Below are 27,577 nucleotides of genomic sequence, written 5' to 3'. Positions count from 1 at the left end.
CCCTAAGCTGTGTTTTCTCAAAGATGTGTTTTATTTGATCCACATAAAATGTTTACCTTTTTAAATTATTTGAAAAGTTTTTAAAATCAGGATATTTCACATTAAAAAACAGATTTCTGCATTCTTTGAAAAAAATGGGCAAAACTGTGCCCCATTTCTGCCTGTAATCTGTTCATTAGAGTCAAGTAACAGCTATTGCCTTTATACAGGGCAGGTGCTCCACAGTTCTCAAATCATAAGAAAAAAATTATGTCTTTGTGTACATGTGCTTTTTTCTGGGAAAAGAATCCTTGGTTTTCATCAGGGAGACATTATGCAAAGAATTTTAAGGACCATTGGTGTAGGCATGATATCAACTGTGTGTTGGTAAGAAAATATATGGGCATTGGGCAAAATGGGAAGCAGAACAAGGAATGGAAATGCAGACTAATTGGAAATCTATTATATTAATGCCTGTTAATTTAATGACAATTGTAGGAATTTCTCAGGTAATGAAGAGGCACAGCAACAATGCAGAAGTTAAAGTCAGAGGTCCTGTGTTGCCAGAAGTGGGAGATCTAATTTTCTTCTGGTTATCACTCTAATGTTGTTGACCAGTCCTGGAATGATTATTTCCACTTCTTGAACATCAGGAGAAAGTCCAGTTTTATTCTACAATGACTTTAATGGAGTAAAGAAGGTGGAAAACAGCTGAGGATGCCTCTTTCTGTTAATCTGGTGGTGGCCTCTCTGGATCATGGGTTCACTACATGATGACATTTTCAGGGTGAGGATGGTCCCAGGATCAGTGTTCCAAGTTAGGTCCTTGTCAGGATTGAGAGAGATATATCTAAGTTCTGAATTTTCTAGGAGAGAAGGGGAAAGTGAAAGCTTCAGTTATGATATTCTTTTGCTCTGGGTGGTGATGTCATGGCTCCCATTATTGTGAAAACTTTTAATTGTGTTGTGTCAGGTGTGGATGAGAACAGCAGTAGAGAATGGGTGTCTCATTTATTCATGCTGCAATGATATAATAAGTTTGAGAACTGAATGTGAAAAGACTAGTGGAAATATTTTTGCCCATTTAGTGTACCAGTATCCCCATGTTTTCATGATAGTCTTTGTTTTAAAGCTCATTATATCAATATCTTGATAGCTGTGGGACACAAAGACATGAGAAAATTGTAAGTGATATTATTTTGTAAAAATGCATTGTTGTATTTGCGTTGCAATGATTTAAAGCCTTGGTCTGATTGTTCAACTTGTGGCACTTGTAAAGAGTGCAAAAGTGCTTTTGTTAAAACTGCAGTGACATTAACAGACGTTGGTGTTTTATATAGTGAGATGGCTAAGTTTCCACGTCAACTAGGCTATGCTATGGTGTCTATATGTTTGGTTATGCAAACACTAACCTGATTGTAACTGTGGTGAATTTCATGGACTTAAATTATCAACAAATTGACTGCATCTATGGCTGATTCCATCTAAAACCAACTAAGGAGTTTGCTTTCAACAAAGAGAGTATTCTCACCCAAGCAGTTGAAAGCTTTAGAAAAGGAGAAGTGATGATTTCAGCAATAAGAAGGAAGAATTTCCACTTCAAATTCAGTCAACCTGTTTCTCTTGGGGAATTCATAAGAAAGCTTCATTGGAGTTTCCAGCTTTAAGCATGCCCTACTGAATTTGAACTTGCCCATCCTCATAGTTACATGGGTCAATTACTGTAAAAAATCCCATAATATTTACATATATATCATGTTGATTCTGTTTATTTGGCAAATCCTTTGTAATACACATTGGCAAGCCAATAGTAGGCCTATATAGGTATTCACCATTGTTAAGTAAAATTTAATGGTCCTATCCTACAACTGCCAGGGGAAGCCTAATTGATCTACTTGTTGATTTTGATGTAGCCTTTCTCCTCTGTAAATTTATCCTCTTATGCAATAGTCATAGTGTCTAGATTTCTGGCACATGGTAGTCCTTAAACTTTGTGTAAATTTCTTTCTGCAGAGATAAATCCTCAATAAACAATCCATTTTTGTAACCCAGTGATTCTCAAATATCCTAAGCTTTCACATGGTCTCTAATAGAAGCCATAGGGTGGAGTATCTGAAATTTCTGGAGACTTTCCCCCCTTTGAGAGGCCTGCCTGCTTTGGTGTTATGGTTAGCTTATTGGCTTTGCTGTTTAACATTGGCTCCTCTGTACCATGTTTGTTATGAGCTGAAGTATAGTGCACCAGGATGGGCAGAGTGGGAGCCAATGTGAGGACTTTTCCCAAAATCTCTTTGTTCCTAATGTCTCGGCTGTGAATTCTCCAGTCCTGATTTTACCAAAGGACCTGTTATATGATTGCCACATTTATCACAGACTAGGAATCAATGAAAATATAAACCTTAGAAAAGTTTTGTTTAAGGTCTTTCTAGCAATAGAATTATACCATGCAGTTAAACCATTGGGCACTTTGTTCTATTACTCATGGGAAAATTGGAGTATTTGAATAGATATGATAAACTATTATTGTCCATAGACTAACTCCTTTATACCCCATGTTTCCTGTATCAGTTAGAAAGGCCATAAACAAACAATATAACCATATTGTTTAGAAGATGCTGACCATCCTCCCTCCAGTCCCCACTGAGCAAGAAGAATAGTTATTTCTGGGAGGTTTGGCAATTTACCTCAGTGGTAGGATATGTATCCATTTGCTCAAAGGGTTATGGCACTCCAGTGGGTCTGGAATTTGCTCAGTCTTGTGGATACATTTTCACTTTAATAAACAGGCCACAGTTGCCAGTATAAGTTTGTAGGGAACTTTTCATTTTCAAAGACATAACAAGAATCTCAGTTTGTAAGCTAAATTGGCTGTGCCTCAGTTTGACTTTGGTCTCAATGAATTAAGATTCATTTCAATTCAATTGAATCAATTGTATAATTTATTTCAAATGAAATAAATTAATTAAATTAAATTTAATTAGTTATTGGGGATATAGTTACTTAAACCAGAGAAGCTGATCTCATTAAAAGCACAAATCATTTCTATTCCATCCTTAAAAACTTGGCTAAATCTTGCTACAGTTCCAACCACTGCTGTGCTACTTTGCCTGGTAAATTAACAACTCTTTCAAGTGACTAGTAACAGTTAAAATGAATATTTGTTAAGATCCTTAGGAAGTGGCATGTCTGATGTTAACATTAATTTTGTTTCCTTGATTTTTTTGATTCAGAATATCTGCCTTTCAAGCTAATGCTTGATATAGTTAATTGCCTTTCATAATAAAGGGCACCCCCCACTCTTGCCTGCCTGCCATCCCAAAGCAGGGTGCTAGGAGAGTCAGTTATGTTCTGGGAATGAGTTTCTTAAGCATAATTTTAGTTCAATCCATCAAGTATTTATTACCACCCAGTAAATATAGTTCACCCTATTGAGCTGTTGTAGTGAATAAATCTGCCATTAGGATACTTTCTGCTCTCAAGAAGTCTACACTATTACGTTTCACTCAACTCTTGCCAATAATACACCCATTGCACATGGCCACTGGGGATTTCTAAGAGAATATTTCCATCATCATTGTTTGCAGTAATGTTCACTTAATACAAAGCTTACTGAGTACATTTTATTGTATTTGTTGATTATTTCAAAAGTCATCAAGTTAAACAGAATTTTAAAAAGAAAAGAAAATATAAAGAATGCAATGTATGTAGGTAACTGTATCATATTAATTTCCTATAAAACTGATATTGGGTTAATTTTGCAAGTATTGTTAGAATTTAACATTTTGTCTTGGAGATATGTGTTTTGAAATATGGGCTGCTTTGTGCAACTTTACAGGAGACATACAATAGGCTAAAATATTCAGTTCATTATACCAGTGCAATAGCAAATGATTCCAATGATGTATTCAAAAGTTAAGTTTAAAGAAGCTTCTTTAATTGAAAAACAGTGGCCTTTACAGTTCATTGCACTTTTTTTTACTTTCATTATACATTCTCTATAGCTGTTCCTCTTTTAGAAAAAAAGAAAAGTTTTCTTAAATCTCTAGGTAGTTCTATGCAATTATTTCATTTTAAAGAAAAAGTATGTAGTATACTCTTTGTTCAATTTCTGCAAGTCACTGGAGAAAGAATTATCTCTTTATACTTTGCCTATTTTTAAATCTTTGTTTTCAAGGTTGCAAGAAGATATAAGTAATTTTCATTCCTTCGTTCTTTGTAGGAGTATTACTTTAAAAATACTGTACCTTCAAATGTAAACCAGGAATAAATAGGAGAAAGAAAATTCATTTTGCCCTTGAATTAAAAATTGGTGACTAAAATTTGAAAATACTAAATTTTATCTTTTTTCCCCTTATGTCTTCAAGTCAATTTATGTGTACAGTCTAATGAGCAAACCAGGAAATTCAGGAAAGAAGTTAGAGTGGCTATTTTGTTACTAATGCAAGAGAAGTTTCAGCTACACTAAGGGACTTCTGTTCTTTCACAGAATGTTTAGAGTTGGTCTAGTATTACCTGGTGGAACAGTGCTGATCTTCCATTTTCTGCCTGAGGAAATCAGGGCCCAGTTCAGAACTGGTGTCTCCTCAAGGTGGATCAATCCTCCAGCAGGACTGCTGCCCAGAGCCTTCTGTTCCCGTTCTCTCAGCTCTCTCCTTGCTTTTTGGCTTAGTATAGATGCCTCCAACAAACCTGTGAGCACAATCCTTCATCTAAAATCACAAAACTCTTAGAAACTGAAGGTTAAGGTTTTGAATTTGAGGGAATATAATTTTTTTTATAAAGAAAGGTGAATTTAGTTATTTGAGTAGGGAAAAAATCTCCTTCCTTTCACTGTGAGTGCTGTTCTGTCATCCAGTTTTCTAAAGAACATGCTTCAGAAAATGAATCTCTCCAGATGCTCAATGGCTATATGTAAAAACTCGGTGGGAGAAATTAGTTGGCAGATACCTGGGTTAAAATAATTGAATGGTTTTTTGCTTACTTTTTACTACAGATCCTCTCTAGAGCTAATTTGTATTGGAGAATATCCTAGAGGGGAATAAATCACAAACATATTTGACCATGGGAATTCTTTTTTCTCTTGTAGAACATCTGTTTAGTACAAATATAATTTGGGTAACACTGATGAGAGCATATCTCCAGACATTAAAAACAAGAATAATTACTTTAATAATTTCACTGTTGATTAACTATCCTACCACATTTAAATAAATTTATATTTTAGAACGCTCATCTAGAGCAATACCTTATAAGGGTATGAGAGTAACTCATTTTGTGGGTTTATTGGAAGCTGCCCAACTAACAGATTTACACCTTAGAGGTTATTCTACCAGGGACTTTGTGGCCAAGGAGCTGCCATGAATATATTTGACAAAGTTTTGCTAATCCTCAAGGGTGCCGGATGGGTGGGAAAGCACCATGTGCCAGAGAGTACCAAAAGACACCCAAGAAGACATTTGCGTGCCAACATATGGTTCCATGTCCTTATTGTATAGCAGCAGCCCTACTTCTTCCTGATGATCAGGCCAGTTCACTTGCCAGGATGTGACTCCTTTCCCTTCCTTCTGGTCTTTCAGTATAATAAGCATAATGTGAATGGGCAGCAGTCAGAGTTTAAAGTTCAATGGCACTCTTGCTGTATCTCCTGGCATAGAAGTATTCACATTGGAAACCAGGGGTTCTAAACCTGTAGCACACACAGTTGAAATTCTTCAAGGGGGTGGTTGAAAACAGAGGTGCCTGGGCTACTTCTGTTTCCACCCCTTGATACCTGGACCCATAAATTCTACCTACTGAGAACACAGCACCATAAAAAGTCACTGGTTTAAGTTATAAGGTATTCTAGAGGATGAAGCCCCATTCTCAGAGGATATCATTTTCAAGTTGAAATCTCAGCTGTGCCTTTCATCAGGCCATTGCATTATTCTATCAGGCTAGCATCTTCCAGGTGGCATAATTAGTGATAGGCAATAGGTCCCATGGTGATGTGATCACTGTAAAGTATGTGGGATCCCATGTCAGTGGATCAAACACTGTGTAAGCCCTTGGAGAGTGATACTAGCCTGGGCACTGTAGGCATAAAAGAAAAAACCATACACAGAATGTTTGTTAAATCTTGTCAAGTTGAGTTGCTTCCCCTTCCAGGATAAAAATCTTCCAATTTGATTAGTTTCTTAAGAAGAGACTGGATTGTCTTCTTGAGGAATGGTACCATAGGAGGAGCTCAGATTTTGTCTCTGTTCTTGGCATGTTGGATATTTGGAAGCAACTGTAACTAGATAAGCCTCTGTGAGTGGGAGCTCATGGTTGGGCCCCAACATAACCTCCATCCTTGACAATATGACTTTTATGTTCATGAGCTTATCTATTGTGCCAGCACCAGGTGTTTGAGATAGAGACTAAGTAATTTAGGCTACTTCTTGGTCATATAATGTCTCTTTTGATGTAGATGTTCTTTGATGGGTTCTAACATGAAATCACAGATCTTCACTCTTCATGCCCACTCTCACAGGCCCATCATAGGTTCCCAGACTTTCTTGTTTATAATTTTCTAATTTGTGTCCTCACAGGTCTTTACCCATGTAGCGCAAAAATTTCCCCACTGTCCCGGAATCTGTATATTTTCTAACAGGGCACTTCTGTTTCCACACAAAGTAGAAGACCAGGTTCATCACCCAGTGCAATTGATTACCCCTAGCAACAGCCACCCAATTCCATAGTCTCTGTAATTACCATTTGCTTTATTTGTTAAAGCCAGAGATATTGCACCTAACAGTGCATTTCCTTTTATCACTATCCCATCTCAATTCATTATCAAAATGGGAACAATTGCCTTATTACTGCATACTGGGAGCTACTGGTATTCCATTCACCACCAGTGATGAAGTTTTCCTTGCTAGCTTATCAGCAGGTAATTCAGTTGCAGAATTCCATTTGAGAGACAGTTTCATTGAGTAACTGCTGGCACCAATTATTGTACACTGGTCCCCAAAAAACAGCCTCTGAGAAGGAGATATACATGTAGGAATTTATTGGGGTGTGTTTTTAGGGTCAACAGCTGTGGGAGAATGAAGAAAGAAGGATTGTGCAGAGAGGGAAGTTGAAGCATGATGCTGTCACAAAAAAATATTCATTGATTCCACAGGGAACTGTGGAGCTGTGTTGGTTCTTTAGAGTTGAACCACAGCAGACCAAGAGTGATGAGTACTCATACACTTCCACAGACTGGTCATTGACTACCCACTGGCCCCAGGAGGGAGGGAGCTTTGGGTGACATAGCTCTCTTCAGGCTAGGGCAATTCCTAGAGAAGCACTCAGCTGAGATCTGTCAGGCACCTATACTCCCAGGAGCTGGGCAGTCAGTGCTTCAGTACCAAAAGAAAGGGGGTGGGAAGCAAATCTGGGTCTATTATATTTTGCTAATATCAATAGTATCAGTATAAAAGTAAATTGTTGGTTGTGCTGCAATAAGCACAACAATAAGGATACTCACATGGAAAAATAATGAAATGTGACCCTGCCATAAAGCATACAAAAAATTTAATTGTTGGTCTTAATGTAAACATATATAGAACTCTCTTTCCTTAGTTAATTTAAAAGTAAACAAATCATCAGAAATATCCTCTATACTCATCCTTTCGTGAAATCTGGGATTTGTCATGGTGGGGGTCAGGAAGGGGAAGAAATTGTAGGTGGATGTCTTCTGATTTTCCTGTGTTTGTAATTTTAATTCAGCCACTAAATGGCTCTGTACTTTTAGGCTGATCACTTAGCTTCTCTGAGTATAAGATTTTATATCAGTAAGTGAGTAATACCTGTCCTTCTTTCTCATACATTTATTGTGAAGAACCCAAACACTCTACTGACACAGAAGGAATAGTGTCTTATAGTGATATCATGACTAGCAGCAGGAGAATGGTAAAATGGACAAAACTAGAGAATAATAATAATAAATTTTCCTTTCCCTTCAAACAATGCTCCAGTTTGCTTAGTGTTAGGATCATACATACTTGCACAGAGAAATGAAGAAAACACAACTCATTAGTTTTGCTTCAAAACAGGCAGGAGTTGTGTCTGCCTAGCAACCAGCAACAAGATGGGATAAAGCAGGTTTCAGCCAATGATCCAGATGCTTCCTGGTACTTACAATGTAAATACAGCATCACCCATGGATCACCAAGATCCTTCTCTTTATGTAGACAAAATTGCAAGTTGGTGAGAGGGAAGAAAAATCCATGTATATAGAAAACAGAATCATATGTGACCCCAACCCAGTATGTTTCAATGTAAATCACTCTCTCTCCATGCACCTTCATAGCAAGTGGTAGTCTGGGGTAGTCCATTATAACAGCAGGGCAGCCATAAAGACAGTCAGGATGTAAATGATGACAGAATAAATAGTCTCCTATTTTATTAGAGATAATTGGAAGGAAACCTTTTAAAAGATTGTGCTTTATAATGATGCTCTAAATATTAGGGTACAAATTAAAAAACTCTGCTTTGAACCTTCCCAATTTGGTATGTGTTTACATGTTTTGTTTTATGCTTTTGCAAACTGTGGCCTCTCCAGAAGCCAAAAATCATTGTGGGACTCGGTTGCCCTTGCTTCTTTTCATAGTATCCAAGAATGACAAAACTGGAGAACTCTCAGGATATGTGGCTGCTGAATCATCAAAAACCCCAGGTCCTTGATTCAATGAATGCAAATTCTAGGCAGGGGTGGAATGTTCAGGGATTTAGGCAAATCATTTATTGCACTTTGGAAACTTTGGAAATGTGACTGGCTATTATAAAAATTATTTTTCCCAGTGTTATGACTAGTCAGACACTGATCAGGCAATCTATCTTACCTTTTGAGTTTTTTCATCCATTTTTGAGGTTTTAACTTACCTGGCTTTCCAACTACTTCTCTCTGTTGCCTATTTCTTTGGCCCTTAGCACATTTTTCTCTCCTGCCAAACCCTAGAAAATTGGTGCTTCTCAGCGTTCTCTCTTCTCCTCCCCTCTCCCCCCTTTATTCAGAAAAATACTGATCTGAAATCTGCTTCTGCTTCTGATACTCTTTCCTCTTTTTTCATCCCCCAACCATTCCTTTGGTTTCCAACCCCACCCATCCACTCCTAAGTGTCCCTTTGTTCCTTGCTCCTGCCCCCACCCCCTACAAGCATACTTTTGGTTCCTTGACTCCCCCAGCCCCATGTCTCAAGTACCTTAAAGTCCTTGAGATTTTTTTTTTAATTTTTTTTTATTAATTAAAAAAAGAATTAACAAAACAATTAGAAATCATTCCAATCTACATGTACAATCAGTAATTCTTAATAACATCACATAGTTGCATATTCATCATTTCTTAGTACATTTGCATCGATTTAGAAAAAGAAATAAAAAGACAACAGAATAAGAATTAAAACAATAATAGAAAGAAAAAAAACAAAAAAAACAAAAACAAAAAACCTATACCTCACATGCAGCTTCATTCAGTGTTTTAACATAATTGCATTACAATTGGGTAGTATTGTGCTGTCCATTTCTGAGTTTTTATATCCAGTCCCGTTGTACAGTCTGTATCCATTCAGCTCCAATTATCCCTTCTCTTTTTTTTTTTTTTAATTAACGGAAAAAAAGAAATTAACCCAACATTTAGAGATCATACCATTCTACACATGCAATCATTAATTCTTTTTTTTTTTATTAATTAAAAAAAGAATTAACAAAACAATTAGAAATCATTCCAATCTACATGTACAATCAGTAATTCTTAATAACATCACATAGTTGCATATTCATCATTTCTTAGTACATTTGCATCGATTTAGAAAAAGAAATAAAAAGACAACAGAATAAGAATTAAAACAATAATAGAAAGAAAAAAAACAAAAAAAACAAAAACAAAAAACCTATACCTCACATGCAGCTTCATTCAGTGTTTTAACATAATTGCATTACAATTGGGTAGTATTGTGCTGTCCATTTCTGAGTTTTTATATCCAGTCCCGTTGTATAGTCTGTATCCCTTCATCTCCAATTATCCCTTCTCTTTTTTTTTTTTTTTAATTAACGGAAAAAAAGAAATTAACCCAACATTTAGAGATCATACCATTCTACACATGCAATCATTAATTCTTAACATCATCACATAGCTGCATGATCATCATTTCTTAGTACATTTGCATTGGTTTAGAAGAACTAGCAACATAACCGAAAAAGATATAGAATGTTAATATAGAGAAAAAAATAAAAGTAATAATAGTAAAATCAAAACAAAACAACACAAAACAAAACAAAAACCTATAGCTCAGATGCAGCTTCATTCAGTGTTTTAACATGATTACTTTACAATTAGGTATTATTGTGCTGTCCATTTTTGAGTTTTTGTATCTAGTCCTGTTGCACAGTCTGTATCCCTTCAGCTTCAATTACCCATTGTCTTACCCTGTTTCTAACTCCTGCTGAACTCTGTTACCAATGACATATTTCAAGTTTATTCTCGAATGTCCGTTCACATCAGTGGGACCATACAGTATTTGTCCTTTAGTTTTTGGCTGGATTCACTCAGCATAATATTCTCTAGGTCCATCCATGTTATTACATGGTTCATAAGTTTATCTTGTCTTAAAGCTGCATAATATTCCATCGTATGTATATACCACAGTTTGTTTAGCCACTCTTCTGTTGATGGAGATTTTGGCTGTTTCCATCTCTTTGCAATTGTAAATAATGCTGCTATAAACATTGGTGTGCAAATGTCCGTTTGTGTCTTTGCCGTTAAGTCCTTTGGGTAGATACCTAGCAATGGTATTGCTGAGTCGTATGGCAGTTCTATATTCAGCTTTTTGAGGAACCGCCAAACTGCCTTCCACAGTGGTTGCACCCTTTGACATTCCCACCAACAGTGGATAAGTGTGCCTCTTTCTCCGCATCCTCTCCAACACTTGTCATTTTTCTGTTTTGTTGATAATGGCCATTCTGGTGGGTGTGAGATGATATCTCATTGTGGTTTTGATTTGCATTTCTCTAATGGCCAGGGACATTGAGCATCTCTTCATGTGCCTCTTGGCCATCCGTATTTCCTCTTCTGAGAGGTGTCTGTTCAAGTCTTTTTCCCATTTTGTAATTGGGTTGGCTGTCTTTTTGTTGTTGAGATGAACAATCTCTTTATAAATTCTGGATACTAGACCTTTATCTGATATATCATTTCCAAATATTGTCTCCCATTGTGAAGGCTGTCTTTCTACTTTCTTGATGAAGTTCTTTGATGCACAAAAGTGTTTAATTTTGAGGAGTTCCCATTTATTTATTTCCTTCTTCAGTGCTCTTGCTTTAGGTTTAAGGTCCATAAAACCACCTCCAGTTGTAAGATCCATAAGATATCTCCCTACATTTTCCTCTAACTGTTTTATGGTCTTAGACCTAATGTTTAGATCTTTGATCCATTTTGAGTTAACTTTTGTATAGGGTGTGAGAGATGGGTCTTCTTTCATTCTTTTGCATATGGATATCCAGTTCTCTAGGCACCATTTATTGAAGAGACTGCTCTGTCCCAGGTGAGTTGGCTTGACTGCCTTATCAAAGATCAAATGTCCATAGATGAGAGGGTCTATATCTGAGCACTCTATTCGATTCCATTGGTCGATATATCTATCTTTATGCCAATACCATGCTGTTTTGACCACTGTGGCTTCATAATATGCCTTACAGTCAGGCAGCACGAGACCTCCAGCTTCGTTTTTTTTCCTCAAGATGTTTTTATCAATTCGGGGCACCCTGCCCTTCCAGATAAATTTGCTTATTGGTTTTTCTATTTCTGAAAAATAAGTTGTGGGGATTTTGATTGGTATTGCATTGAATCTGTAAATCAATTTAGGTAGGATTGACATCTTAACTATATTTAGTCTTCCAATCCATGAACACGGTATGCCCTTCCATCTATTTAGGTCTTCTGTGATTTCTTTTAGCAGTTTTTTGTAGTTTTCTTTATATAGGTTTTTTGTCTCTTTAGTTAAATTTATTCCTAGGTATTTTATTCTTTTAGTTGCAATTGTAAATGGGATTCGTTTCTTGATTTCCCCCTCAGCTTGTTCCTTACTAGTGTATAGAAATGCTACAGATTTTTGTATGTTGATCTTGTAACCTGCTACTTTGCTGTACTCATTTATTAGCTCTAGTACTTTTGTTGTGGATTTTTCCGGGTTTTCAACATATAGTATCATATCGTCTGCAAACAGTGATAGTTTTACTTCTTCCTTTCCAATTTTGATGCCTTGTATTTCTTTTTCTTGTCTAATTGCTCTGGCTAGAACCTCCAACACAATGTTGAATAATAGTGGTGATAGTGGACATCCTTGTCTTGTTCCTGATCTTAGGGGGAAAGTTTTCAATTTTTCCCCATTGAGGATGATATTAGCTGTGGGTTTTTCATATATTCCCTCTATCATTTTAAGGAAGTTCCCTTGTATTCCTATCTTTTGAAGTGTTTTCAACAGGAAAGGATGTTGAATCTTGTCGAATGCCTTCTCTGCATCAATTGAGATGATCATGTGATTTTTCTGCTTTGATTTGTTGATATGGTGTATTACATTAATTGATTTTCTTATGTTGAACCATCCTTGCATACCTGGGATGAATCCTACTTGGTCATGATGTATAATTCTTTTAATGTGTTGTTGGATACGATTTGCTAGAATTTTATTGAGGATTTTTGCATCTGTATTCATTAGAGAGATTGGTCTGTAGTTTTCTTTTTTTGTAATATCTTTGCCTGGTTTTGGTATGAGGGTGATGTTGGCTTCATAGAATGAATTAGGTAGTTTTCCCTCCACTTCGATTTTTTTGAAGAGTTTGAAGAGAATTGGTACTAATTCTTTCTGGAACGTTTGGTAGAATTCACATGTGAAGCCATCTGGTCCTGGACTTTTCTTTTTAGGAAGCTTTTGAATGACTAATTCAATTTCTTTACTTGTGATTGGTTTGTTGAGGTCATCTATGTCTTCTTGAGTCAAAGTTGGTTGTTCATGTCTTTCCAGGAACCCGTCCATTTCCTCTAAATTGTTGTATTTATTAGCGTAAAGTTGTTCATAGTATCCTGTTATTACCTCCTTTATTTCTGTGAGGTCAGTAGTTATGTCTCCTCTTCCATTTCTGATCTTATTTATTTGCATCCTCTCTCTTCTTCTTTTTGTCAATCTTGATAAGGGCCCATCAATCTTATTGATTTTCTCATAGAACCAACTTCTGGCCTTATTGATTTTCTCTATTGTTTTCATGTTTTCAATTTCATTTATTTGTGCTCTAATCTTTGTTATTTCTTTCCTTTTGCTTGCTTTGGGGTTAGCTTGCTGTTCTTTCTCCAGTTCTTCCAAATGGATAGTTAATTCCTGAATTTTTGCCTTTTCTTCGTTTCTGATATAGGCATTTAGGGCAATAAATTTCCCTCTTAGCACTGCCTTTGCTGCATCCCATAGGTTTTGATATGTTGTGTTTTCATTTTCATTTGCCTCGAGGTATTTGCTAATTTCTCTTGCAATTTCTTCGTTGACCCAGTCATTGTTTAGGAGTGTGTTGTTGAGCCTCCACGTATTTGTGAATTTTCTGGCACTCTGCCTATTATTGATTTCCAACATCATTCCTTTATGGTCCGAGAAAGTGTTGTGTAAGATTTCAATCTTTTTAAATTTGTTAAGACTTGCTTTGTGACCCAGCATATGGTCTATCTTTGAGAATGATCCATGAGCACTTGAGAAAAAGGTGTATCCTGCTGTTGTGGGATGTAATGTCCTATAAATGTCTATTAAGTCTAGTTCATTTATAGTAATATTCAGATTCTCTATTTCTTTGTTGATCCTCTGTCTAGATGTTCTGTCCATTGATGAGAGTGGTGAGTTGAAGTCTCCAACTATTATGGTATATGAGTCTATTTCCCTTTTCAGTGTTTGCAGTATATTCCTCACGTATTTTGGGGCATTCTGATTCGGTGCGTAAATATTTATGATTGTTATGTCTTCTTGTTTAATTGTTCCTTTTATTAGTATATAGTGTCCTTCTTTGTCTCTTTTAACTGTTTTACATTTGAAGTCTAATTTGTTGGATATTAGTATAGCCACTCCTGCTCTTTTCTGGTTGTTATTTGCATGAAATATCTTTTCCCAACCTTTCACTTTCAACCTATGTTTATCTTTGGGTCTAAGATGTGTTTCCTGTAGACAGCATATAGAAGGATCCTGTTTTTTAATCCATTCTGCCAATCTATGTCTTTTGATTGGGGAATTCAGTCCATTGACATTTAGTGTTATTACTGTTTGGATAATATTTTCCTCTAACATTTTGCCTTTTGTATTATATATATCATATCTGATTTTCCTTCTTTCTACACTCTTTTCCATATCTCTCTCTTCTGTCTTTTTGTATCTGACTCTAGTGCTCCCTTTAGTATTTCTTGCAGAGCTGGTCTCTTGGTCACAAATTCTTTCAGTGACTTTTTGTCTGAGAATGTTTTAATTTCTCCCTCATTTTTGAAGGATAATTTTGCTGGATATAGGAGTCTTGGTTGGCAGTTTTTCTCTTTTAGTATTTTAAATATATCATCCCACTGTCTTCTAGCTTCCATGGTTTCTGCTGAGAAATCTACACAAAGTCTTATTGGGTTTCCCTTGTATGTAATGGATTGTTTTTCTCTTGCTGCTTTCAAGATCTTCTCTTTCTCTTTGACCTCTGACATTCTAACTAGTAAGTGTCTTGGAGAACGCCTATTTGGGTCTAATCTCTTTGGGGTGCGCTGCACTTCTTGGATCTGTAATTTTAGGTCTTTCATAAGAGTTGGGAAATTTTCAGTGAAAATTTCTTCCATTAGTTTTTCTCCTCCTTTTCCCTTCTCTTCTCCTTCTGGGACACCCACAACACGTATATTTGTGCGGTTCATATTGTCCTTGAGTTCCCTGATACCCTGTTCAAATTTTTCCATTCTTTTCCCGATAGTTTCTGTTTCTTTTTGGAATTCAGATGTTCCATCCTCCAAATCACTAATTCTATCTTCTGTCTCTTTAAATCTATCATTGTAGCTATCCATTATTTTTTCTATGTTTGCTACTTTATCCTTCACTTCCATAAGTTCTGCGATTTGTTTTTTCAGTTTTTCTATTTCTTCTTTATGTTCAGCCCATGTCCTCTTCATGTCCTCCCTCAATTTATCGATTTCATTTTTGAAGAGGTTTTCCATTTCTGTTTGTATATTCAGCATTAGTTGTCTCAGCTCTTGTGTCTCATTTGAGCTATTGGTTTGTTCCTTTGACTGAGCCATATTCTCAATCTTTTGAGCGTGGACAGTTATCTTCTGCTGCTGGCGTCTGGGCATTTATTCAGATTTCTCTTGGTGTTCGGCCCAGCAAGGTTGTAATATTTTTCTGTGAAATCTCTGGGTTCTGTTTTTCTTATCCTGCCCAGTAGGTGGCGCTCGTGGCACACGTTTGTCTGCGGGTCCCACCAGTAAAAGGTGCTGTGGGACCTTAAACTTTGGAAACTCTCGCCGTCCTGGGGGTTCGCTAGCCGAAGCGGCTTCAGCCGGCCCTCGGTCCGAACGCAGGGAGGGTTGCTGGTCACCGCAGCCAGGGAAAGAGCCCGTCCGAATTTCCTAGTCGGCCCTGGGCAACAAGCGTGGTGGGAGGGCACCAGCGACAGCGGCCCGCCCGAGAGAGTGCACGTTCCCCGGGAGTCACGGGTTTGGAAGGGGCCTCCCCCACCCATCACCGTTCTCTGCGGCCTGGGGGTTTCCGATCCAATTCTCTCAGTTGGTCCGGGGGCTGCGCGTGGTGTGGGCGCCAGTCGCCTTGGTTTCAGGGGACCGCCTCTCCAATTCTCCCAGCCGGCCCAGGAAGGGGGAAGGGAGTAACTCCGGCCGCTTGCCACCCCGCCCGGTAAGGCCCGCGCGCCTCGGCGATCTCACCCGAGCTGCTTCTCTCAGCCAGCCAGCCGTTCCAGGATGGGGTACGCTGTCTTTTTTATCTCTGTTGTGGCTTTGGGCGCTTTCTGTATCATTTCTACTCCCCTAGTAGGTGTCCTGGAGAAGAAACTAAGATCCGCGCGTCTTACTAAGCCGCCATCTTCCTGTCATCATAGCAGAAATCCACACTCAGGGTGTTGAGATCCAAGGCGAGCCCCAGAGCGCTGCTCACCAACTCTGCCATCTTCTCTCCACCGCCCTCCCTCCGGCTCAGCTCCCAGCACCAGGGCAGCAACGGCAACAAAAAACAGAAGCAACAATCCCCAACTTCGGCCGCCTTCTCCTCCCAGCTTCACTTTTCTCTCGGTTCCCCACCCTCTCTGCTTTCCCTCCCTTGGGTCCTCCCAGTCCACCGCTCCTCTCCTCCTCCTCCTCCTCCTCCTAGTCCTTGAGATTTTGATAATGCTTCCCAATTGCAGCCTGTCTGAGTGACCGTGGATCCTTTCTGGGTCATAGGAGATAAGTATTTCAAATGCTTCAGATCATAGACAAGAAAAATAAATTTTTCCTATGTTAACATTGAGTGTCTTTCTGGTATGATTTTTCTGTATTTCCATACTATCCAAATCTTTCTTATCAGGATTGAGAGGGTGAAGAAAGAAGAGGTGACTGCAATATTCTCTTAACATTTCTGCTCACCTCCTGATTTGCCCTTGTTCAATATCCCTCCATTCTACAGCCTGAATGAACCTCCTAGAAAATTGGTCCAATTTTATCATTCTCTTAACACCCCCATGGCTTCCTGTCATTGCCATTAGGGTAAACATCCATCATCTTAACAAGGACAACCAGTTCAGTTCTTTTCAAACCTCCTCTCTTGCTACATGTCTCTTCTTCCTTTTGGCCTCTGCCAAATTGGACATCCTCCAACTTCTTATATTTTTCTTGTTCTCTGTTTTCACTATCACTTTGAACATACTGTTCCCTCTCTTCCAACCCAGACCTTGGAATCACTACAATCTCATCCTTGGGGTTCAAGTGTCCTTTCTCTCTCACCCCCAGTTCCCCTTCTTTTAAGCAGATAAAAGAAAATGTGAATTTGAGTCTTATATGGGTATTTGTTTTGGTCCCACTTTTGTTTTGTTTTGTTTGTTTATTGACTCTTCCAATAGCAGCAGACCTCAAATTGACTTCCTGTCCTCCCATGAGTAAGAAAAGCACCTTCTGCCTAAGGAGATGGAATCTTTCCTGTGCCTCTGTTGGCTGGTAATTGTCTTCAGGTGTAGAGCAGCTGGGTGAGATTCCTAGTTAGGGTTGTGCTAGGAGGTCTCTTAGCTGTGGGAGCAAAGCCTCAGGCCCCCTCCGGCCCATGTACATTGGAGGACAGCTGAAATGAACTAGAAATTGGTATTTAATTTTCAGTGTTGGTGTTACAGAGGCATGGATGAGGGATTGTTTCAGCACAAGGAATTAAATATCTGTCAAGACACTCTGCAGTATTAACATGGAAAAAAATCCACTCCCAAAGTGGTTCTGGGCTGAGTTTCAGTGGTAGTTATTGACATCATTATTTAGTAGGAGAATTTCCATCAACAAAATTGATATATCTCTGGTTCTTAATTTAAATGATTTTTTTCCAGTTAGCAAGAAGAATGTTATTATCAGTTAGATTTTGATGGTGGTAGCAAAGCAGAAGGAAGCAGAGATATGAAATTGTGAACTCAGGCAATAACGATACTTAGGAAAGGAAACACTCCCGGGAGAAAGAATTGAGTAAACTTGATAAGTTTCCTGATTTATCTTCTTCACAAAAGTGTTCTTACTTCCCTAACCAATTTCACTTGCTTTCTACCATGTTCTCTATGGCATGCCTTTAAAATAACTTTTTAACCCATGAAGATGCAGAGTTGGCACAGTTTAGCACAACGGTGACCAGTGTACCAACATTTTTTACCTGCTTTAGATGCCTCATAATTTTTCCTTAGGTCACGATGGGTCTGAAGGTAGTAAGCTGTACAAGATAGGAGAAGAGGTATTCTTTTAGAGCTAGGACTAGTGTAAACTTTACCTATCTAAATTTTGTTCTATTTTTAGCAATGCTTCTCCCTCTACACACACACTGAGTAGGTGTTGGAGCATGAAAAACGTGAAAAAAAATATGAAGGTGTTTAAACATTTTTAAAATCAACCTTCATTTCAGAAATTTATCACAAACTCCTAACTCCCAACTGTGGGTACTTCTGAGCTCAGTTACGTAGCATGGTATTACATGCTGGGACTATAAAAACCTTAGGGTGTCTGTTTACCAAGAAGAAGATTCAAGTGATCATCAGAGCTCCCATCTAGCCAGCCCCTGAGAATTCTGCAGCACTGAGGTTTTCTATCCAGCTCAGGATCACATTACTTAGGCATCTGGGTTACATGGCCAATGAACTCCAGAGGAATTAAGCATGTTCATTTAGGCAGTAATTTCTGTATTTTCTATTATCAGACCTTATTAGAGTGATTAGCAAGTAGCTAAAATGAGACTGATTCTGGCTTAGTTTTATTTCATTTTCTTTGTCTCCACTAACAAAAAGGGCATGAACCAGCAAAGAACTGACTGGACCTCTGAGAGAGGGATGGAAGGAGAAAGAAGAAAAGTGAATGTCCAGTTTCCCTCTGAGACTGGATGAACTACTTCTGGTTGTGAGGTGCTGGCGATCTCTGGGAGAGGGCTGCACTTGTATCTGGAGAGTACAGGAAAGCATGTAATAAGGAAATAATACCATACCTTGTTGTCATTGAGCTTGAGGCACTCTTGGTAGTTGTTTCTGGGCTCCCTGGGCTCAGCACTGGTGATCTGGGGGTGCATGCAGCTTGAGAGTAAGAAGGAGCAGCAGGGTTGTATGTACACAGCATTATCCAAAAGTCTCATATGCCCACACTTCAGAAAACTCTGACAGCTGCTAGGACAAATGATTTTTCCAGTAGAATTATGTAAAGCCAAAAGCAGTCAGCAGTTGTATTTGCCATTGTGAATTGTGTTCCAAATCTTATTCTGACATACTCATTATAGTGAACCCAAGATGCTCACTTAAAAAAATAAAAATTTTGCATCTAAGCAACTTCAGAAATGTTCTTGTATTGTCTGGTAGCACTACATCATTTTTTCCTGAATATATACATATATGTTTTGCATAGGCAGGCACCAGGAATCAAACCTGGGTCTCTGGCATGGCCAGCAAGAACTCTGCCACTGAGCCACCATGGCCCACCCCTTTCTGAATGTATTTTGATTCTTAACTTAGATCCTAGTATAGCCAAAACTCAGGTCTGCAATGTATCAAAATGTTCTATTAAAGTTAGTTCATGAGAACTTGTGTTGATCCACAAGGAATAGATTGCATTTTGGGAATTGTGGCAAATAGTTAGAATCTTTTATGATATTTGTCCTCAATCTCTCTGAAGAATATAGGTTGCAGGTGAATGAAATGACATAATGATAAAGCAAATATTTTTTCAGTGAAACTTTCTGAGGCTAAGAATGCAATAAGACAGAAGAAACTCATAAAGTTGAAACTCAGCTAAAACATCTATGCATTATTTTTAGATATTTTTTGCCCCCATTAAATGTCTTGTTCTTTCTGCCATCTTGCAGAAGGTGCTATTAACCAATGCATGAATAACTAATGACAGACTCTACATGAGGTATCCCTTCCTTCTATGCTTACGAAGTTCTCTGCATAACTTCTTTGAAGCCATCATTTTGATGTCTTGTAATTTTTAGTGGCTTCCCTCCAGGAAGGACATATGTTGGAGGTCACTATTCTGGAGGAAGACAGGAAAGGGTGAGCCTTTTCTTTCTCCTTGCTCTTATGTTTTTTACCCTGTATTCTTGTTGTAGTGATAAATAAGGATCGGAGTGTGTCTTTTGTCATTCAGAGCTTAGTGGAGGGCTAAGCTGGTTCAATGTGATGTTTCAGGGTAAGGAAACAAGAAGGGCTGCTTAACTGTCATTGGGTGAAGTCTTAGAGCTCTTTGAATTCTACTGTTTAGTCTGGATGTGTAGGGTTGAAGATGAACATTTAGAACAGGAGACCTATAAGTGATAATGATTGTACCTTTGACTGTATGGATCCTGAGTCTTATCTCTTGGGAATCTAATTGAGGTGGTGAGGATTTGGATTTGGAGATGGGACTGACTTAGCCAAGGGAACCCTAACATCTGTCACTGCCAGCAACAGGAAATCTCAACAGTTGGTGAATGTCTAACAAGCATTGCCTGATACAAATTGCAATGACTGCCACCTTTCCACATAGTGAGTAATAAACATAGGCACTTCAATTGACTGGATTAGCTCCTGAAAATTTTTATGAGAAGAATTTTTAAAAAATGATACATTCAAGCAATATTTCAATATCATAGTAATTTAGTAAATAGGGATAATATATTCAGAATATTTTTATAATCTGACTAGAAAGTAGGGTCAGCTAATTTACTGACTGGCAAATACTCAGTTTTCTAACTAAATATTATATATGTAGTTTAGCAGTGACTAGGATGTTCATTATTTGATCCAGCATAGAACTTCATTTTTAATTTTTTACATATATGATGAACCAGATTCTAATTATTATTAATCTCAACTCTTAATAAGGAGATGACTCATTAAAATAAAGTAATTTGATAGTCTCAACCTACAGCTATTTCCAGATTCTTTATGGTTTATGCACTATGTCCAGTGCACACCACAATAAGCATTGAGAGCAGATTAGAAACCCAGAAAGCATCATTAAATTTTAAGGACTGCAAAGACTCACTGTGCCTGGCTAGTCATTTACTGAAAGGCAAAGCCATTTTGCTTCAGATTCTCTTGTTACTACTTCAGGGTCCATAGGTATCTCTTGAGTCCTTTGTTGTTTGTTTTTCTCAGAGGACAAATGCACTAGGTTTGATTTAATGTATAATTTTACTAAGTAATCTCTCAAATTACAATATGGAAAACACATAATTATGGAAGCAAGCAAGGCAATAATCATTTTGTATGGAACATCAAAAGCTTACAACTGTGGCAATTAGTGTGGCATACCTAGCTTAGATCAAGTTTGCATAGTGTTATCACCAAAGTGGTGCTTCTATACAGCTCAAGAGAACAGACAGTTTTCTAATTCCTTGGATATGATAAACCACAGAAACCCATCAAGGTCTCTTCAGTGACCTAGAAAATATATGTACCTTCCCTTCTTTTTTTTTTCAAAGTAAAGTTAAGTTTTTATTTGAACTTGTTTGAGAAGTTTAGAAAAGAAAGGTTACTTTAATTCACATTCATATTATTTTGTTTCAAGGATAGATGCTACGTTAATAGCAAGACAGACATTTGTTATTACTATTTTATGTAAAATAGAAATAATTTAATCTTTAGAAATTTAAAAATTACAGAGTCAAATAGTAGAAACTAGGAAAGACACAGCTCAATCTGCAAATTTAAATCTAAAACAATGTTGATTAACAGAGATGGCTTATTATTACATAAATATCAACTAGTTTTCCAGAAGTAAAAACCTCCAGCTTTGAAAGTATATTTAAAACATTTTTACATTTTAACATTGACTTCAATCAGGTTAAAGCAGATTCCAGACTAAGAGATGCAGAATTAAATGAAAATGATAAAGTTATCAAATAGAGTGAGAGACAATGGCTTAATATTCATATACTTCATACCAAATCAAATTTTTCCTGTAAGGCAATTTCTTCTGACATTATTTCTCTGAGTGATAATTTTTCATTTTAGCATTCCATTGATCAAATAAGGGTAGCATTTCAGGCACTGCTAAAGTCTTCAATAATTTTCTGCCTATTCTGTGAGATGATTTTTGTTCAGGATTATTGAGACTAATATGCCCAACCATGGGAGAATCTTGGATATGCTTGCCACAGGAGACTTCTTCTTGTCTTTGTGGTTCCATTACAGATTCCTTCCATTTTTCATGAATCGCTTTAGCCAGATTCAGATCTATATGAACCACACAATCCTCAACTCTTAGAGATTCTGAATCAGTACCAACAGGGCCAAATAATTCATTGAGCTGAAAAGCCCGTTCAGGGGGTAATGCCAATTCCAGACAGTCTATGGTCAGAGATTTGGCCATCACTGGTGTAGGATTCAGCATGTCAGTTTTATATTCTTCACTAACTCCTGCTGACAAATTACTCCCTGCCATTAGAATTTTCTCCATTTCCTATTCATCTTCATTCATAAATTCTTCTGTATTTATATGAAATTTTGCATTATCCTTTGGAAGATTTGCATTTTTCCTTACTTCAAAAGGGCCAGTAAAATGAATTTCTTCATTTGATTCAAGATCTGAAGTACTCAAAACAGAGTTTAAAATATCAGACACATTCACAGAAGAATGTATATTGTCACCAATTTCTGTGGCAACTAGATTCTTCTCCATTTCACTCAGGTCTGTAGGGGTGGCAGCTTTTAGAGTACCTGGTAAAGACTGCTTCATGCTGTACAAACCTGAAAGCTCTGCCTGACTATTAGGAAGTGGTTCATTAGTCTTCTTGAGATCTACAGTAGCATTAGGAAATACACTTGTTATTAACCCAGGTCTTTCAGGAGTTATAGCTCTTATTCCTGCTTGCTCTAAATCTCCATTTACTGCATCACAGACAGGCTGTGGGTCTATATTACTGATACCAAGTGCCTGGCTAAATTCTGGAACAGGAGAATTAGAATCCTCTGAAGTCTCTCTTTGACTAATAATTTCCTTCAAATTCAAACTTTGAGAACTTGGCAAAATTTGCGATTCAGCATATGATTTTTGGAAATTCTCAGATTCAGTATCCTCACATAACTTAGTTTCAGAATCCAACAAAGGGTTGTGGCCCAAATAATATCTTTGTTACACCACTCATATAGGTCTTTTAGGGCTTCTGATGAAAAGGATCCAAATAATTTACATAAAATGTTAAGACTTTCAGATTCATCAACACTGGTAAGGTCACTTTCTTCAACATATGTGCTTTTATCATACATTACCCTATATGGAATTGCTTCTTTAGCCTCTGATTTGGTGTTAATATTTAAAGTTTGTGCTTAAATCCATCTAATCTTCCTCTTAATAGAAGATTAATAGAAGATTAATCTTCCTGTCTAATCTTCTGTTAATTCTGACAGAATCTGAAACAATAATTTTATTCTTTTCTACTTTCCATGAGAGAGAAAATCTTGTGGTGCAGTCTGGGTACACATGCCTACTCCTGTTCCAGAGACTCTTGTAGATTTATCCTCTGGAAATTCAGTTATAATTTGTGGTTCTACTACCCTAGAAATAGCACTTTCGGTAAAAGTAAGAGATATTGCATCTTGTCCATGAATCTTTGTACTCTGACAAGACTTATCATCATGAGGCATTTCATTGGGTAGCATTTCAGAACATCCTAGAGTTGAGTTGTCCAATGTCTTTGGTTCTTCAGGGCTTGTGCCCCAACAGGCCTCATGTGTTGTGTGTAAGAATATTTCCTTCATACTGTCATTAGTGCCAAATTCTAAGTCTGGTTCATTTAATCCAGCCTTTGGCATTCTTGATCTGTGTTCTGAGCTAAACGATCAGACGAAGGCCAGTCACCCACAATGCTGAATGAGTTTGATGTATTTTTTTCAGTATTTTCATAAGTACCATATTTACAGCTATTGAGGAATTCTAAAGTATCTTCAAAATGTGACTTCTTGCCATCCTCTATACTTTCATGTGGACATCCTTGTTGCTGCATACTATCTATATTCACAGATACGCTATTATCTAATACTCCATGCAAATGAAGGGAATTATACTTCTTGTCACTTTGTATAGATGCAGTTTTTTCCATTTTTCAGTTCCTTTTTGTCCTCTGACCAATAGTCTTATCAACTGACCAGTCACCAACAAAATTTGATAGCTCCTGTCTCGGGAACTTTCCCAAAGTTGATCTGCTTTTTTGTTTCCCAAAGGCTTTTTTCTTTACAGTTGCTCTTTCTTCCAACATTTCACCAGATAAAGATTTTTCATCTTGAACAGACATAGTCTTTGTGAGACTGCAGTATTCTTGATTATTTTCGCCATAGCAAAAATTTGGTGATACTCTCTCTACAGAACTATATGCATCAGTTTTGCTGCACTCTTTTTCAGAAGCCATTTCTACTTGCTCTTCTTTTTCACTTTTGTCTGTTACTTGTACTTTGCTTTCAGAGTCAGAAAAATACATTTCTAGAGCTTCCTGAATGAAAGCACTCTGAATGCTATGATTCATATCAGCTATTTCATTTTCTCCTTTGTTTAAATCCGCATTACAAAGATAAGCAATATTCTCGGGTGACATAGTTTCATTAATCAGTTTGAGTTTCTTTTCTTCAGTTAACTCTAGGTGCTTCAAAGACGAGGATAAAATGTTTTCTTCCTTTTTAGAGGTAATATCTTCATTGTCTTTTGGGATGGTAAATCTGCCATAAGAAGATGCACAAAACTCAATACATTCAGCTTTCTTTTGAACTGAAGAGCCCATGATCATTGGCACTGAAACAAAACGCTGATAGTTTTCCAACATTCTTGTTATTTTTTCTTTGCTTACTCCTTGCAAGTTCCTTTGGTTTGAACTTCCACCATATATCTTGTTCCTGGAAAAGGACTTTATATTTACGTTTTTGAGACAAAGCAACATATGGCTTCATTTCCCATGCCTGTAGGTTTGTATTATCTATTATTATAGGAGATACCTTCTTCTCAAGTGCTTCTTTTGTGCGATTCTGGTTCCATTCATGTGCTTCTCCTAAGTACTTTATATCAAACTGGTACTGTCCATTTATGTAAAAATAATCATCAGTACTAAGAACGATTCCAGCCAGATTATCCCCTTGCAAAATCCTTGCCAAAAGGATTTCCCTGATCCTGGAAGTCCTCTGAGAAGAACAAGAACTAGTCCAACATAAGATGTCTTCTTCCTTACAGCCTAAGAAACTGGAGTTTCTTGTACTTGATAAGCACTACTTCCTTCTTTTTGTTTCTCCATGCCTTTGCTGCAGAAGTGTGAGAAATAACAGAGGGTGGAAATGTATAGCTGACAGGTCTCCAGCATGTAGCTGTGGTCATGACAGGAGTTACAAAGCCATGGTTTCTTTGAAAGAGGTCAAAAGCAGGAATCATTGGATTCCACATCGGTGGAGGTGGAGAAGGAGACAGTAGTAAAGGAAAAGGGGTAAGTACCGGGCAGTAATTCATATCCTTTCCCTTTGGTGGCAGTTCAGTATATTTGCATGGTTTGAAATTGAACCCCTCAGAAGGTATAAGCACATCAGGGGCCAAAGTAGATTTCTGACCCCCACCTGCAGCAAATAAATCGAGCCCTGGGTTTTGTGCAGAAAGATTTAAAGGAGACTGAGGTGCACTAGCATCCAAATCTACAGGGACTTCAAAGAATTGAGCCTCAATACACTCAGATTCTAAAGTTTCCTTCTGTCTTTCTTTCATCATGATTGCTACAACCCATGATAGAGTCATCTGGCACATTTAAAGAAGAACTGAGAAGACAATCATCAGGATAGTCATCTTCCAATGCCAATGTGTTATCCCCTATAAAACTTTAAGACTCATTCAAAACTGAGTGTGAAATTAAGGGATATGCACTTAATGTAGAGGCAAAGTTCTCTAAATTTTCATTTTGCAAATCCAAATTTTGTGCAGAAAGAATGGAAGTCATACTATTTGAATCTGAATTTATAAATTCACCAGAGTCACTAAAACTATTAACATCCTACAAAGGCAAAAATCGGTGTACTTCATCATCAGGAGAATAATTCACTTTCTCAAAAGCATTCTGTATTAAGGAATCCAAGTATTCAGCTAGCTGCATGTTCAAAAATGAATCCATTTTTGAATCCTCCCTATCTCCATCAAAAGGACACTTTTCCATTATATCATCTCCTATTGCACTTTCTTGGGTCCCAGAAGCAACTAAGCTTTTTAAAGATGATTCTTCTGTTTTGGCATCAGCAGCAGATAATTCTAATAAAAAACCCATGGCATTTTCAACTCAAAGGGTTGTTGTGAGGATTAAATAAGATAATCCATGAAAAAGTGCTGTGCACAAGGCCTGGCACCTATTAAGCACCCAATTATTGTTCCCTTTGAAATCACATTCAGAAAGCATCAAATATACTACATCAGGATCCAGATCAGAAAACATCTCTGATATATTGGTGAGGAGTTCTTCCTGATCAATTTTTGTTTCATACATGGAAGGAATAGCAGTGGTTGACTCCTCATGACTAGCAATACCCGACACGACAACTTCCTTAGAGTCTGTAGTCTTCTGAAAAGGACTCCCCCTAAGACTTTTCCTTCTCCTTGGTGTTCTGATTCCAAAAACTAAAATGCTTCCCTTTTTTTATTTAAAATGTTTGATATTTAAAACATACCTCAAAGAAAACAGGGTTATATATCTTGCATATTCCAGCAGTAATAGGATGTTTTTAGTACCTGGAATTCTCAGGTCCATCTCTTTCTCACAAATAAAATAAAAATATCATGCGCCAGATACATGCATTATCTCATTTAATCTTCCACTGCTCCTGCAGCGGGCGGAGGACGTTGATGCCCGGGCCGTCACCCTTTCCCGCCACTGCCACTGCACTCTCTGGGGCTGTGCTGGGTTGGCGAGCAGTGGCGCCCGCAGGGGGCGGGGGCGAGGGGGCGGGGAGACGCGTGGCCAGAGTGCCGGGTGGGAAGACACTGCCGCTCTCCTTCCGGCCGTGGAAGAGCACCCTTTTGTAACTTCCCTTCTGAAATAGCATTCTTACTTTATTTTATTTGCCTAATCCTCAATGAGTGGCTTTCAGAATATTTCTACTATGTATTTTAAAAACATTGGATATTCTGATATATGCTATATATTTCACTTCATTTTGTTTTCATAACATCCCTTTAAGATGAACATCAAACTATTTTTCATTTGAATGGCCCCAGTGTTCCAAATAATTCCAGTGATTTGCTTAAGACAGTCTGAAAGCATGGGCATTGTTGAGTGACACAAACAAAGGCTTCTGACTTCACTTTCTCTTTTCCTTAGTGCAGGTAAGATTACATTTTACCTGTCCTTAAAGTTCTCTATTTTCTTTCCTCTTTTCTTTATTTTTTTGTTCTCTGTAAAGGTATGATTTAAAAAATGCAGGATTACATTTAGTCTCCATAATGTAAGTGAAGCAGATTATATTCTAACCCTTTTTAGCTTTGGTTCAGTTGCTTTGAAGAATCTGTGGAAAGCAATGTCTGTACATGGTGAGAGCCTTTCACTAATGATAGATCTAGGTAACATTAAGACCCTGCTATATGCTGAACATTCCACTGAGAACCTTATATGTAATATCACATTTTGGCCTCCCATGAACCGTATGGCAAAGGGGGTATGGATAAGGAAAGTGTAGCTTAAAACGTTTAGGTAACTTGTCCAAGGCCACTTGGCCAGTTGTAAACCTAGCAGTCTGGCTCCAGTGCCCAGATACTAAATTTTGCTCTACTATAGCTTGGCTGCATTTTTTTTTTTTTTTTTTTTTACATCTAGAGGGATGTGAATTTCTGCTTAGTGATATATAGATAGATATAGCAGACAGGTTACAGAGTGTACAGGTAGGTGAGAAGTGTAGG

The 27,577-nt window shown here is 37.6% G+C and overlaps 1 protein-coding gene across 1 annotated transcript in view; it reads right to left on the bottom strand.

Moving 5' to 3' along the window:
• LOC143672784 (NEDD4-binding protein 2-like) overlaps positions 1-26,432 on the bottom strand; it is a 44,767-nt gene extending 18,335 nt beyond the window's left edge. The window contains 14 exon segments of the mRNA XM_077147286.1: positions 18,684-18,752; positions 21,615-21,679; positions 21,682-22,779; positions 22,782-22,991; positions 22,994-23,026; positions 23,071-23,124; positions 23,127-23,498; positions 23,501-24,513; positions 24,515-24,809; positions 24,812-24,935; positions 24,938-25,402; positions 25,404-25,968; positions 26,062-26,302; positions 26,414-26,432. Coding sequence (XP_077003401.1) covers positions 18,684-18,752; positions 21,615-21,679; positions 21,682-22,779; positions 22,782-22,991; positions 22,994-23,026; positions 23,071-23,124; positions 23,127-23,498; positions 23,501-24,513; positions 24,515-24,809; positions 24,812-24,935; positions 24,938-25,402; positions 25,404-25,968; positions 26,062-26,302; positions 26,414-26,432 — 4,623 coding nt within the window.
• Positions 26,433-27,577: the final 1,145 nt, after the last annotated feature.

The sequence above is a fragment of the Tamandua tetradactyla genome (genome assembly GCF_023851605.1).
Source record: "Tamandua tetradactyla isolate mTamTet1 chromosome 15 unlocalized genomic scaffold, mTamTet1.pri SUPER_15_unloc_3, whole genome shotgun sequence".
In the NCBI taxonomy this organism is placed as follows: Eukaryota; Metazoa; Chordata; class Mammalia; order Pilosa; family Myrmecophagidae; genus Tamandua; species Tamandua tetradactyla.
The sequence above is the reverse complement of the archived record's forward strand: the minus strand, read 5'-3'. Positions and strand labels throughout refer to the sequence as shown.